This window comes from Vicia villosa, unplaced genomic scaffold, assembly GCF_029867415.1.
Source record: "Vicia villosa cultivar HV-30 ecotype Madison, WI unplaced genomic scaffold, Vvil1.0 ctg.002741F_1_1, whole genome shotgun sequence".
Classification (NCBI taxonomy): domain Eukaryota; kingdom Viridiplantae; phylum Streptophyta; class Magnoliopsida; order Fabales; family Fabaceae; genus Vicia; species Vicia villosa.
Genome location: NW_026706016.1, coordinates 26,198 through 42,095, shown reverse-complemented (window position 1 = coordinate 42,095; position 15,898 = coordinate 26,198). Strand labels below are relative to the sequence as shown.

Below are 15,898 nucleotides of genomic sequence, written 5' to 3'. Positions count from 1 at the left end.
TGTAATTAGCATAGTTAAACTATTATGTTTTTAAAGAAACAAAAATATACCATTGTTCAAATTATACCAATAAATTAAAAAAAAAAAAAGGATGGAAAACATTGTTAATACCCAAATTTATAAAATTAGAAATAAATAAAAAATATATTTATTGAATCGGCCGATTATAAAATTATCCAATTATTTTCAAATGGGCCAATTATTAAAATATGAAAAAACTTAAGTTAAAAAACTGAATCTGAAAAACCAATTCGGAAAAGACCCATTGTTGAATCACACAGAATTTGACTGTTGTTTCTAAATTGAGGATTAGGCTGATTTACGGTTTTGATCTCGTAAACGAATCGGTATGGCCGAATGTCCATCCCGTATAATATGATACAATTTTCTCGTCTCATATATTACCATGTCAATTATTTATCAAATTTAATGTGTGTTTGATTTGTTAAAAAATATGGGTTTGGACAACATAACGCTAGTTGGTATGTCTTTGATTTAAAAGATATTCACGATACAAGACAAAAATCACGAATAGGGGCTGGACAAAAATTGAAAATTTTGTCCCTCACTAAATCAGAGAACAACTTTTTGTCCATAGTACAAGTTAATTAAAATACGTAAATATTCTTTTATATTTTCTAATAAAAATATTTTTTTCTCCCTGATCCTCCTCTATTAATATTTACAACATGAAAATAAGAAAACACCCTTTTATCCTTAGCACAAGTTATTTAAAATACAAAAATACCCTCTTATGTTTTATTAAAAATATAATTTTTCTCTCATATCTTTCTCCCTTAATATTTAAAATATAAAAAATACACTTTTGTCTCTAGCATAAGTTATTTAAAATATAAAAATACCTTTTTGTTTTTTTTAAGAAATACTCTCTTCTCTATTAATATTTACAATATGAAAAATAAGAAAATAACATTTTCTCTATAGTAGAAATTATTTAAAATATGAAAATACCCTTTTATTTTTTATTAAAAATAAATTTCTTCTCTTTCTGTCTCTCACCCTTCTCTATTAATATTCACATTATGAAAATACTTTTTGTCCTTAGAATAAATTATTTTAAATACATATTTATTTTCTATTAAAAATATTTTCTCTCATCGTCTATTAAAAGTTACATTTATAGAGTATTGTAGTAAATTTTATTTTATTTTATTTGTCTTGTCAATTGTTCGTCAAATATTGTACAATACAAAAAGTTGTACTATATCGTACAATACTTTAAAGAATTGTATTATACTATTTTGTCCAGTACATACCCTTACCCTTTTGCAAGGGTTATGTAACATCACTTGTATTTTTGGGTGTGTTTTGAGTAATTTTAGTCACTTAATTTTATAAATCTGACCTCCATATGTAATTTTATTTTTGTTTTGCCTCATTGAAGTTTTATTGTTGTTTTGCCTCAATTTCAATTTTATCCTCCAAATTCTCTATTTCTTTAACCATTCTACACTTAATTCTCTATTCTTGTTAAAGCTGTATAACAGCAAGCAACAAAAGATTCGGAAATATTACCCTAGAAATTATCGCGTCCACAGAGAATGGTCGTTAGAATGTCATTCAACAGTTTCGAGCTAGGGTTAAAATGGATTGAAAGTAAAAGCTGAAAATAAAACATATGAACAAAAAAATAAATACATTCTTCGGAAAGAAAAGAGTTTAGGGTTTAGGGTTTAGGTCCCGAAACCTAACTGGCCCAATCGAATGTCCACCCTTAAAATATGATACAATTTTCTTTGTCTCGTATATTATCATTCCAGTCAATTATTTTATCAAACTTAATAAGTTTATTAAACGAGGAAAGAGTTTGTTTAATTTTATCAAAATATGGTTTTTTATTTAATGTTGATATCAATTAAACTTATAAAAGAATAAATAATTACTTAAAATATAAACATTATTTAAAAAAAAAATCTTAAAGTGTATATTAAAAAATAAAACAAGTGGTAACGTGAACATACTTTGTTTCCAAAAAAAAAAACATAAATAATGTGACAAACGTTGTCATCCACGTGATCAGAATCTGAATCCCACATTTACAAATCCTTCACAAATATGATTTTATTACTCCCTATTTCTCTTTTGATATATTATTTTTAGTTGAGATTTGTTCTATTTTTCTTTTGATATATTCTTTTTCGTTGAGATTTGTTTCAGAATTAGTGGAGATTTGTTAGATCTGTATTGTTTTTAGTTGAGATTTTTTTAGATTCCGTATTGTTATTAGCTGAGATTTGTTTCAGAATTAAGTTTGTCCTCCTTATATGAAGTATTAGGCTTCTCCTTGTTTAACCAAACCAGTATTCATTACTTTTGATCTTGCAACTGCAATGTCTAAACGATTGCGATCAGTTTCAACCACCAAAGATAGGATTAGTGACATTCCTAACCGGCGATTAAGATCATGTTCAACCACCAAAGATAGGATTAGTGACCGGCCCGAATATAAGATCATTTGCTTGGGGACCATATTGACTCTCACTCTCTACCTCAATTGCCATCGGGTTCAACCACCAAAGATAGGATTACTGACCTTCCTAAGCCGCGATTAAGATCGTGTTCAACCAACAATTCATTTGGAGGATGTCAGTTTCTTCCATCCTACATCTATGATCAACTTTTTCTTAGCCTTTCCCAATCTAGAGGAATTGCAAACACATAAGTTAAAATAGTTTGTTTCTTTTAAAACAGGGTGCTTTCCACGCAACAAACATTCCAACAACAAAAAAGGTATGAATGTCTCAATAAAATGTGTAAGATTACACCGTGTAACATTACTTCATTAGAATCCAAGACTAATCCATTGAAATATAGAAAACCATTTAAAGGGTTGATATATCCTAACCAACAACACTCTTTTATTATACTATGAGCTTCCTATTTTACATTATATTTCAAGTTTATGAAGAATTATATGAGCACCATATTGCGGCTTAAGTGTAATTACCGCAGTAGGGGCGTGAGCATAGGTTGGAGAAAGTTCAAATGAGAACAGTTGCAAAATCATTGCAATTGCGATTTTTGCTTCTATCATGGCAAAGTTTTGTCCAATGCAAATTCTAGGACCCCCTCCAAATGGAAAAAATGAAAGTTTACCATTTGTTGCTTTCAAAACACCTTCCGAAAATCTTTCAGGATTGAACACATTGGCGTCATCTCCCCATAGTTCTGAATCATGGTGAACCAAAACTATTGATAAGAAAACTTGCACTCCAGCAGGTAATGTTAGGTTTCCAAGTTTCATATCTTTGTGAACAGTTCGAGGAAGCGCAACTACTGGAGGGTATAACCGAAGAACCTCATTCAAAATCATGGTGACCTGTTCAAACAAAGGTATTATATCAGTGGTAAGTGTCAAGGCATGGATTAGGATTTGGTGCAGACAACAAAAACTATGTTACACACTTTTCGACCTCAACCATTGAATCTCAAATTAAAAGTCTTTTAAAGCAAATACTCTATATTATGAAGGGAAGAACATAACACTTACAATCTTAAGATGACTTAGCCCATCAAAATCTGGTTTATTGTTACCGAAAACTTGTAATACTTCCTCCCGTGCGCATGCTTGCCAATCAGGGTACCTACTCAACAACACCATTGTCCAAACAAGCAAAACCGAAGTGGTCTCTTGCCCTGCAAAGTAGAATAGCTTGCATTCCTCTATTACATCTTCAAGACTCATTCCGACATTCTTATTGTTGCCATGTTCTTCCATTTTCTTGTGATTTGACTCCAAAAGTAGACCTAATAAATCATCCTTAGTAGCTTCGCCTGCCTTCAGTGCTTCCTCCCTCTTGTTAATCATATTTGTAAGTGAAGTTCTTACATCTCTGTCAATTTCCTTCATCCTCCTATGGGTAGGAGTTGGTAGAAACCTTCATAATAAACATAATTAGTCTTGTAATCATATGATATGAAGAGGCTTCCATTTCCTGGATTATAATCTTTTAAAGTGAGCAAATTAATTAGAACATACAGTACTATAAATCAATAGGTTTTACAAGCACATGTATGACAAATCAACTTTAGAGGAGCCAACTCTCCATTTACTATATCACAGGCTTTTTGATCACTTGTTGTTCGAATGTTTTGGCGAAACAATTATTGGTTTCATTGTGTCTAGATTTTCCTTCTCAATGATCAGTAATAAACGGGCACAGATCAGATTCTTAATGATGGTTGTTATGTTAATAGCTAATAGTACAATATTTTGTAAAATCTTTGTCACATAAAACACATTTATTAGATTCCTAGCTGTAAATATTTGTTAATCAACAAGAAATTCAATACACAAAATAGTATTACCTCCATCCAGGGATGTAAACATTCGTCATAACTGTTTTCGTAAGTTCAGCTTGCTCGATTTGAAGTTGAAATATTCTCATTCCTTCTTCATAACTACTTCCAAATGCTGTTCGTGAAATAGCATCACTGGCCAAGTTTTGAAGGAACGGCCATACGTCCACTTCACATGATCCATCTGATGACAACATTGTTTCCCATTTGCCAATCAGATCATCACAACTTTTTAAGAAATTTGGTAACATGATCTGTGGTGTAAGAGATAACCAAGAGTTAGAACTCTGCATGTCAAGCTAAGAACTTATGCAATAAGATTAATACCTAGTAAACGGAAACTTACCTTCAGTTTTTCAAAATGGAATGCAGGATTGATTATCTTTCTGTGCTTGCTCCACTGTTCTCCCTCAAGGTTTACTAGACCATTAACTAGTAACCTGGCAAGCGGATTCATATTAAGCTTTTGAAAGTCGTTGTTTTTGTTAAATACATCTTTAATTATCTCAGGATCTGTGATGGTTACCCTTGGTGTTGCTCCCAACCAAACAAAAGAATTCTTCCCTGCATAACAAATATAGACAAAAAAAATTTGTCTATCAGTAATCGAGGATCACAAATCGCAGTTGTGGGGATCAAACCGTAGTTCTCCCTAATAAGTCAACCAATCACCACTGAACCAACTAACAATTAGCTGATAGATTACTTTAACGACCAAGATTTTGGAGGAATATGAAGAGACATACCATGTTTTATAGAACTTTGTTGGAAATAGGAAAACACACGAGGAACAATATCATCGGAAAGATTAATGGGTTTAGATGTTGCTTCTTTTCGCGTCTTTACAATATCTTTCATATCTCCAACTAAAAACCTATATGAATTCCCTTTAAGTCCTTGTTCTCTTAGAATCTTTTCTAGCTTCTTTGGCTTCAACCATGACCAGTTCAGAATTCTCCATGACCATGTCAAAGTAAGTGTCGTCAAGACAGTGAAGACAATTATTGCTGTAATTGTAATCATTTTTGTGTAGAGTAGTTACTGGAAGATGAAAGAAAATAGGGGAAGATGATAAAACAAAAATGTTTATAATAATTTTTGAAGTTGTAAACGGAACACTCCTTGTCTTTGAATTAAGACATTTTCGTCATGATCTTATCCGTACATACATCTTTGTCAGATAAAATCCACGTATCCTTGACCAAATTCTCTGTTTTTACTTATATAAATATCTAAGTATTTTTTATTTTAGTTAAATTATAATTTTGTTTCCTCTATTATTGTCTTTTTACCAATGAGTCTCTATTTTATTTAAATAATTTTGAACCAAAAAAATGTTGATTTGTATATATATATTTTTTATGTGGCCATTATGTTGTGTGATGTGGCATATGGCAGATGATATATTAAATCAAATGAATTAAAAACTAAGAAAAAATTAAATAAAATAAAAAAAATTAATTTTTATACTATTGTGGAGAAGCCCGGCTTTTAAATGTAAAAATAAAATACTAGAGATGAAATCTGGGTTGGAAGTGTATAACAAGAACACCCTAAGATATAAATCTGAAAAATTGATTTTTCACTTCTTCATTATTAGTCAATCTTCCATCTATTCTTTATTTTCTTAAAGAAGTTCACTCTTCTATCTCAATCTGTATCAGATATGTACAATGGAAGGGGGTAAATAGGAGAGTAGAGAAAAACATTCAAACCTATATGTCATAAATCCATATGCAAGAAAAATCATCGAAAGCTTTATGTGAAAAATCATCCAAAGCTTTATGTGAAAAATCGTCAAACTTTCTATAAAATGCAAAATCAAACTCAAATCTTTTTGAGGGCATTGTTTTCAAAAAAAAAATGCATTTTCTTATTGTTGTTTTCGCTTGTGTAGCTCTTTTTCGGCTTTGCTGCATTGTCCTAACGTTGTTTTTATGTGATTGGATATCAAGAGATTCGCCAATTTGCTATTCTACTGAACAGTTGCAGAATTTTTTAGGAGAATAGTAGAGTCTGATCTTCCAATTATAAGAATCTCAGTGAGAATAAAGAGAAGAACTAGAATTATGGGAAGTCGTATAGTGCTCCAGCCGACAAGGGAAAGCAAAAGACTTTTGATGAGAAAAATTCAAATGGAGGAGGAACTCCTACTTTTGTGAGGTGTTATAACTGCGGTGAGTTTGGACATCGCGTCTCTGAGTGCAAAAGTATGACTGCGAACTACTTCAAGTGTGGGAAGCCAGGTCATCGAGCTACAAATTGCAAGGGTAATGTTGTCACCTGATACAACTGTGGGGAGTAATGTCACATCAGTACTAATTGTAAGAAACCTAAGAAAACTCGGTCGGGAGGGAAGGTCTTTGCATTGTCCGGTACTGAGACTATTAGTGAAGACAGGTTGATTCGAGGTACGTGATATATTAATAATATTCCTCTGATTTATATTATTGACACTGGTGTAACACATTCTTTCATTTATCTTGATTGTGCAAAACGTTTGGACTTAGAGTTATCATCAATGGTCGGAAGTATGATTGTTGACACTCTGGCTCTAAGACCATTGATACTTCCTTAGTTTGTTTGAATTGTCCACTAACTGTCTATGGTAAGAATTTTGGAATGGATTTAGTCTGTCTACCGTTGAATGAACTTGATGTTATCCTTGGAATGAAATGGTTGGAGTTCAACCATGTGCATATCAATTGTTTCAACAAATCTATGTTGTTTCTTGAAATCGATGGAGATGAGGGAGTGTTTGTGTCTGCTAAGTAAGTGAATGAGGTTGTGAATGATGGGGCGCAGGTGTTCGTGATGTTAGCATATATGAATGCAGAAAACAAAGCGATGATTAATGAGTTGCCAATGGTATGTGAATTTTTGGAGGTATTCCTAGATGATATAAGTGATTTACCGCCATAGCGAGAGGTTTAGCTTGCTATTGACTTAGTACCTGGTACTAGTTCTGTTTCAATGGTTGCGAATAGAAAGTTTGCTTCAAAGTTAAGTGAGCTAAAGAAACAGTTGGAAGAGTTTCTTGAGAAGAAGTTTGTCTTATCAATTGTTTCTTCTTAGGGTGTGCCGATATTGTTAGTGAAGAAGAAAAATGGTAACATGGGGTTGTATGTTGACTATGGACAACTAAAGAATGGTCACTATGAGTATTCAGTAATTCCGTTTAGAGTGTCTGATATGCCAGAAGTGTTCATAGAGCATATGTATAGAATATTCCACCCGTACTTAGACCATCTAGTTGTGGTGTTTATCGATGATATTCTTATATATTTGAAGCCTGATTAAGAGCATAACGAACAAGTGAAGGCTATGTTGCAGACGTTGAAAGATAATAAGTTGTATGCTAAGTTATTTAAGTGTGAGTTTTGGATGAAAGAAGTGGGCAGTGGAAGGCTTTGAAGTTTGTTTTTTAGATTAGAAGTTTCATTGGTTTAGCTAGTTATTATTGCAGATTCATAGAAGGATTCTCGAAGTTGGCAATGCCTTTGACTCAGTTGACTCGAAAGGGTCAAGCTTATGTGTGTGATACTGCATGTGAAGAGAGTTTTGTAAAGCTTAAGAAGAAGTTGATGACTGCTCCTGTTTTAATTTTAGCAAATCCCAATAAACCTTTTATGGTATATTGCGATGCTTCAGAGATGGGTCTAGGAGGTGTGTTGATGTAAAATAGTCAGGTTGTTGCTTACACTTTTAGGCATTTGAAAGTTCATGAAAAGAATTATCATATGCATGTCTTAGAGTTAGAAGTTGTTGTATTTGTGCTTAAAATTTGGAGTCATTATCTTTTTGGTTCCATATTTGAAGTGTTCAGTAACCACGAGAGTTTGAAGTACTTGTTCGATTCGAAAGAACTGAATATGAGGCATAGAATATGACTCGAGTTCCTAAAAGATTATGATTTTAGTCTAAATTATCATCCGGATAAAGCGAATGCGGTATATGGTGCGTTGAGCATGAAGTCCTTTGCACATATCAATAATTATGGTTCGAGAATTAGAGTTAATCAAGCAATTCATATATGTGAGCTTGGTGTGCAAAGGAACTCCTAACAGTGTTAAGTTGGGTATGTTAAAGTTAACTAGTGGTATTCTAGAGGAGATTAGAGAAGGCCGTAAAATTGAATTAGGATTGAAGCACCGATTAGTGTTAATCAATTAGGGTAAAGATGGTGAATTCAAAATCGACAAGAACATTGTGATCAGATTCAGAGACAGAGTTTGCGTTCCATATGTGCCAGAACTTAAAAGAGTATTCTTAAAGATCACATAAGTTTTTTAAGTATTTATTCTAGTGCTACTAAGATGTATCAAGATTTGAAGAATTTGTTTTGGTGGCCTGGTATGAAGAATGAGGTAGCTGAGTTTTTTTTTAGTACCAAAAGTCAAAGATTGAACATCAAAAGTCGTTGGGTCTAATGCAATCGTTGAGCATTCCTGAATGGAAATGGGATAGCATTTCTATGGATTTTGTGACAAGTCTACCTAATACGACGAAGGGATGGGACTCCATTTGGGTGATTGTGGATAGGCAAAATAAATCGACTCATTTCATTCCGATTAAGATTATTTATCCTTTGCAGAAGTTGGCCAAGTTTTATATTGAGAAGATTATTAGTTTGCATGGTATTCCTTTGAGCGGCACCGAGATATCTCTATGGAATCCTTGCACAAACTCAACAAACCTGTAAAAAATAACAAAAGAGCAACTAGAAGTCGCGACACAAGCACGATACATGAAAATTGCAAAAATGACAAAACGGTAAAGTAAGCATGACAAATTACCAAAGTAAAAGCAAACGGTAACCATATCAAACAAACTCAAGTGCACTAGTATATTATTATATTATTGCTAATTAAACATGAATACAAGTCAAAAGAAAATCAACGCAAGCTGGCACGTACCAATCGGAACCGAAATCCACATCAAAACGGTAAAAACGAGTCAAAAATCAAAGTTATCGGAATTAAACAAAAATCTTATAGTCGCATGCAAATGCCCCAACGGACTCAAAAACGATTTTGGTTTTACTTGATTTCGACCGGAAGCGGGACTTTTAGGCCGATAAAAAAAATAGTAGCGGAGTTCAAAAATAAAAGTGCACGAAACAGAAAATAAAGCATACAATCAGGTCCGGAAGCATCGTTCTACCCAAAAAAACACTAATCACATTTATTAAAACTCACAGTGGTTAAAGAGATGTGGCATTTTTGTTTGAACCCGACGCATCACATCCATTTGCAAAAATCGGAAAGAAAAAAAAAAAGAGGAAACAAGCACCACAACTTAGCAACTTTCAGCACATATGATCAACAAATAGCACTCATTTAAAGACTACTTCACATCTTGAATCAACAATTAAGCACTAAACAAAATGCACAACAATTAGTCCTTATTTTCTACACTTTTCATGACTCAATCAAACAATAGAAAACTACAATATCATTCATCAAAAATTCTGCATTAGCAATATCCCATGTTATTGTATCTATTCATTTCCTTGAACAAACATCAACCATGTATCATCTATTTTATCCAACCTCAAACTTGACTCAAGAGACAACATTGCTCACAGTAACTAACAATAGCAACATGTTAATAAAATTTCCAGCACTCTACAACTTCACATTATCAACAAGAGACATGCATAAACTTGGAACTAAGGAGAAAATAGCATATTATGATCAAATTGTAAACAAAAGCAACAATGTTAGTATATTCACAAGTTAACTAGTTATCAACATGGTATGAGGCACCAACTACAAGTTAACTACTATGTTATTAATCCTATGCCAAATTGGAACTATCACAAGTTAGAAGTTATACAAGCTAGGCAAACTTGGTGTTATCACAAACTAAAGGCTTAGTGAAATATTGGCAAAAATAACACATGTACAAGCCAAAAGTCACAACATAAACCTATTGCAAAAGAGAAGATAAAACAACGGCGCACCATCAAAAATCACCTAGAATGATTTATCAAAATTATTGAAACCTATGCACACGCGAACGGTCTCAAAAAAGTGGTCGGTTCGATCACTTTTCGCGCAAAAAACACTATTTTCGCACAGATTCCAGACCTGGCCAGAACCGATCGAAAAGTGCTCGAAACTGAAATCCGTCCGGTTAGAAAGCTTCGGAGCGCCCCAAAACCTATTGTTCCATGTAAAAAAATCTGAAAACGAACTTACGGATCAAAGGTTACAACCAAAAATGCGTTTGCAGACACGTGTCGGTGTCATTTTGTCATTTCCACAAACTATGATATTTTCATCAAACTTCCACAAACCTTGAGTCAAATGAGTTTAGAAATGTAGTAGAAATATAATAGAACTTATCTCATGCTATGGAATTGACAAAATAAGTAAAACCATGTAAGTTTATGGCATTATGGGCAAAAGTTAGCACAAACTTGAAATTGTATGGAATAATATCAACTAATAGGCAAACTTGAACACAATAGCGACAATTATCACCACCAAATATTAGCAAAGTTAAGTCACAAAAGTTGAGAATACAAGTTAAGAGTTAGTAGCCACAAACTACCACAAACCTCGACACCGACACTATAGAAATTCACATATTAATGCTAAGTGTTACTCCCTCTGGTCCCATTTATAAGAAGAGATTCTCTTTTAAGATATATTGAATAAACAATGTATCTGGACAACATACTATCTAGATACATTATTTATTCAATGTACCTAAAAAGAGAATCTTTTCTTATAAATAGGACCGGAGGTAGTAGTATTCTAGCCAATGCCTACTCTAACCATCTTCAATGCACAAACTCTAGAGCCAAAACACAATTATCACATCAAATGGCCGAACAAAATTTATGCTCAAGAATTCACACAAATCAATCTACATATTCTCTATGTGGAATTTCTACAAACATATGTTGTGCACTAATTAGAAACCAAAGCTCTATATCAATTTGCAAGTTGAATCCACCAATTCTAACAACTAAAATTATCAAGTAACACTAATCTATAATCAAATCAACACAAACTCTATTCAACACATCACACTCTCATCTATTATGTTCAATTATCACAAGAATCAGTAGAAGTAGGAAATTACCTCAAGAAACAAGGAATTGGAAGGATGAAAATATGGTGATGATGTTGTTGCTTTGTCCGATCGGAGAAGATTCTTGTGCTTTGATCTTGTTTGTGTTCTTGAATTTGCTATGAAGTTGTTGTTGAGTTCTTGAGAGAAAGCCTTTTGATCTTAGAGAGAAGGAGGAGAAAAAGTTTTTTTTGTCTTTGTTGATTATGAGAGAAAAATGAGAGAGTGGGAGACGAGAGGATCGAAAGTGTTTGTGAGTTTTTGTTTCTTTTTTGTCAAAAATGATAGAATGAGAGAATGAGTAGAAAGTGTCAGAAAAATTATGAGAGAGAAGTTTGAATTTTGAGTGGAGGGAAAGTGTAATAGAGTGATACAAATGAGAAAAAGAAATATTAATTCCCGCTTATTCGGCGCCTAAACGAAATAGCACTATAATCGCTGAATAGTTATGACGCTGGGCCTTTAGTGAAATCGTCCACGACTGAGTCAAGGACGCGACGCAAAAAGAACGGACGTCATACGACAAAAATCGAGCTCGACAACATTCAGTGACCAGACGTCATCTTCGGAAATTAAATAAGTCAATTTTTCAGCTTATTTGGCATCCGACAACCGAACAGACCACTATTTCATGCCTTTCGGACTAGAATTTCAACTCGACATTGCCAGTAAAATTATAGATCTCTGAGTCAGGGACGTCGTGTCAAAAAATGACCTTCATACGATGAAAATTGACCGAGTTATGAATTTTATAGTGGCACGACGTACAACTTTTTTTATCGGTTCAGCAACTTTGTTTTGCGAAATAAACAAAAAATGAAGGTCTTTGGAGTACTGTTTGAACCCGGGACTTAAAGCAAAATTGTAGCCAACTTCCTTAGAGAAATTCTCCCGCAGGAATTGTCCCGATTCGATAAAAATCAAGAGAGTTATGAATTTTACAAGATTGCGTAAACGGCGGAATGCAACATAAAATCCCTCCAGTAATCCACACTTTTGGAGGCCTTCCGCTCGGAGTTAGCCCTCGGGGAAAATATATGGCTTGGCTGGAATCAAGACGGAATTTTAGGAGAAAGAATAACGTTAATATCATTTTTCAATCTTGAGTTACATATTTTTTAAAGTCAGAAACCACAACATTCAGCACCGCAAATTCACCGTATTTCCACTGTATAACTTCAGGTTATTCGCGAATTACATAAATATTCCTCAAGGAATTAGCTCTCGGGCCAAACATAAGAGTTTGAGGGGATACGAAGATGAAACTTTTGGCAAAAGAACCTTTCAGAAAGGTTGATCCAGTCATAAGTTACGAATTTTCGAATACTCGCAGAACGGTGAACTAGCGAAACCGAAATTTCGTAAACAATTAATTTTCGCCATCTTCCTTGATGAATTGGCCTCCAGGCCGAACAAATAACTTGTAGAAAATGCCGAGAAGGTTCTGACCACTGAATATCAGCCCAAAATAAGTTTCCAGACGGAAGTTACGAGTTTTGATAAATGCATCGTAACGCCGATTTTCAGTCCGAACTGTTTCAAAACGGTTGAAGCGTTAGGTTTCCTCTGCAATTCAAGACCTCGATCTCATAATCATAGTTCCAATGATATATATGTATGCATATGATGTTAGATGACCTAATGGCAGTATGCTGATGACATGAGAAGTCTAAGCCAGATAAAAATATGGGGTAGGACAAATTTGGGGTATGACATTATTGTCAATTAGTCAACTCAGTGACAAAGGTTATGATGTTGTATTTAATCAAAAAATTTGTAAAGATGTCAGTCTAAAGGATGGCTCAGTTATGTTTAATGGCAAGAGGAAGAACAATATTTACAAAATAAGGTTGTCTGATCTGAAAGATCAGAATGTAAAATGTCTTCTCTCTGTCAATGAAGAGCAATGGGTCTGGTATAAACGTCTGGGCCATATTAGTATGAGAAAGATATCTCAACTAAACAATCTTGGATTAGTCAGAGGCTTGCCAAACCTAAAGTTTTCTTTAGATGCTCTTTGTGAAGCATGTTAGAAAGGCAAATTTACAAAAACCTCTTTCAAAGCTAAGAAAGTTGTATCTACCTCCAGACCATTAGAACTTCTTCACATTGATTTATTTGGACCGATGAAAACTGCGTCTGTCAGTGGAAAGAAATATGGACTAGAAATTGTTGATGACTATAGAAGATGGACATGGGTAAAATTCTTGAGACACAATGATGAGTCACATTCTGTGTTTCCACCTTCTGTTCCCGAGTACAAAATGAAATGAATTGCAAAATAGTCAAAGTCAGAAGTGATCTTGGTGGAGAATTTGAAAACAAAGATTTTGAAAGTCTCTTTGATAGAAATGATATTTCACATGATTTTTCCTGCCCTAGAACCCCACAACAAAATAGTGTTGTAGAAAGGAAAAATAGAACTCTACAAGAGATGACTCGTACTATGATCCAAGAGACTGACATGGAAAAGCATTTCTGGGTAGAAGCTGTGAATACAGCATATTATATTCAGAATAGGACTTCTATAAGACCTATTTTGAGTAAGACTCCATATGAACTGTGGAAGAATAGAAAGCCCAACATTTATTATTTCCATCCATTTGGATTGTATGTTTTATGTTAAGCACTAAGCAGAATCTGAGTAAATTCGATTCCAAAGCACATAAGTGTATGCTGTTAGGATATTCTGAATGCTCAAAAGGCTACAGAGTCCATAACACTGAAACATGAATTCTGGAAGAATCAATTCATGTCATATTCAATGATAAGCTTGACCCTGGAAGGTCAAAGCTAGTTGAAAAGTTTGCAGATTTGGAGATCAACTTTTTAGAAACTAAAGAAAAAGAATCATAAGCAAAGGAATCAGAAATAAAAGAACCAGAAGCATCTGTTGAAGAAGAAGATGCGGCTCCTTCCGATCCTCCACAACAAAAGAAGAGCAGATTGACCTCCTCAAATCTTGAAGAACTGATTCTAGGAAACAAGGATGCTCCTATCAGAACCAAATCAGCATTCAAACCAACTGAAGAAACTCTTCTCATACTAGTGTCTCTGATCGAGCCAATATCTTTTGAAGAAGCCCTTTTGGACAAAGACTGGATTATGGCAATGGAAGAAGAGCTCAACCAATTCACCAGAATGATGTTTGGGATATTGTTCAGAAACTCATAGATGCTCATGTTATTGGAACGAAATGGGTTTTCAGAAACAAGCTCCACGAGAAAGGTGAAGTTGTCAGAAACAAGGCACGGCTGGTTGCACAAGGCTATAGTCAACAAGAAAGAATATACCATATTGAAACCTTTGCTCCAGTCGCCAAGCTGAATTTGAAATGAGCATGATGGGAGAACTGAAATTCTTTATGGGAATTCAAATTGACCAAAGACCAGAAGCGACATACATTCATCAGAGCAAATACACGAATGAACTTCTGAAAAAGTTCAACATGCTTGACTGCAAGGTAGATAAAACTCCAATGCATCTGACATGCATTCTAGAGAAAGAAGAGGTAAGTGGAAAGGTATGTAAAAAGCTATATCGTGGTATGATAGGCTCTCTTCTATATCTAATTGCTGCTAGACCGGATATTTTATTCAGTGTTCATTTATGTGCTAGATTCCAATATGATCTGAGAGAATCTCATTAAACTATTGTTAAGAGGATTTTGAGGTATCTCAAAGAAACAACTAACCTTGGCCTGGTGTATGAGAAAACATCAGAGTATACTCTTTCTGGTTTCGGTGATGCAAATTATGCTGGAGACATAATTGAAAGGAAAAACACTTTTGGAAACTGTCAATTTCTTGGAAGCAATCTGATCTCATGGTCAAGCAATAGACAATCAATAATTGCTCTTTCAACAGCAGAAGCAGAATACATATTAGCATATATTGATGTGTGTTCCTTGGATAATCAACTCCTAAGAGTCTGAGTCTGACTTCCTAGTGGTTGGTTTTATCTTCAAAATGATATAAATCTTTGTATGATGCGGGCATTATCTCTGTTTCCATTTGGCCAGCCTTATTTATCATCCTTTATTTTGTCATATTGGTGTACCCCGCTTGAGGGATACAACCGTGCAACCACTGTATTTGTGGTTGGCTTAACTTATCTTGAATGAAGATAACATGTGGTTGACTAAGTTGTTTACCTATTCACTTATGTTAGGCAATGACTTGGAGTATTTTAGGCATGTGTGATTCATGTCATCATAACTTACACACACATCTTCCACTTCTCCAACGATTTCTTAACAAGTATAACATGGGAGAGCCACCTTTTTCAACAATTCTTTGAGCGTACTAACAATAGTTTTGACTTTCTCTAGAGATTTCCTTTTTCCTTGCTGCAGGACGTTCCAGGAATTGGGATTGACATTCAACTTATGACCCATTACGGTGAGCCTATGTTGAGAAATTTAGACCAGAGAAATTTAGACAATGTGTTCTTTCCCTTGGAAGGGAATTTGGATATTATCTTCACAAATTTGGTT

The 15,898-nt window shown here is 34.1% G+C and overlaps 1 protein-coding gene across 1 annotated transcript; it reads right to left on the bottom strand.

Annotated features, from left to right (window-relative positions):
* Positions 1-2,734: 2,734 nt before the first annotated feature.
* Positions 2,735-5,458, bottom strand: LOC131639697 (cytochrome P450 72A68-like). Its single transcript, XM_058910169.1, has 5 exons — positions 5,067-5,458; positions 4,667-4,884; positions 4,330-4,574; positions 3,512-3,899; positions 2,735-3,340 (listed from the first exon to the last, which is right to left on the bottom strand). The coding sequence occupies exons 1-5, from the start codon at positions 5,341-5,343 to the stop codon at positions 2,909-2,911; spliced, it is 1,560 nt and encodes a 519-aa protein (XP_058766152.1). The 5' UTR covers positions 5,344-5,458; the 3' UTR covers positions 2,735-2,908.
* Between the last annotated feature and the right edge of the window lie 10,440 nt (positions 5,459-15,898).

What these genes read in the sequence shown, in the direction of transcription:
- LOC131639697 (XM_058910169.1), bottom strand. Translation starts at nt 5,343, where the DNA reads ATGATTACAATTACAGCAATAATTGTCTTCACTGTCTTGACGACACTT. An exon ending in ACAAAGTTCTATAAAACATG is followed by an intron (nt 4,885 to 5,066) that starts GTATGTCTCTTC and finishes TTTGTTATGCAG; the next exon opens with GGAAGAATTCTTTTGTTTGG. An exon ending in GTTTACATCCCTGGATGGAG is followed by an intron (nt 3,900 to 4,329) that starts GTAATACTATTT and finishes TTTATTATGAAG; the next exon opens with GTTTCTACCAACTCCTACCC.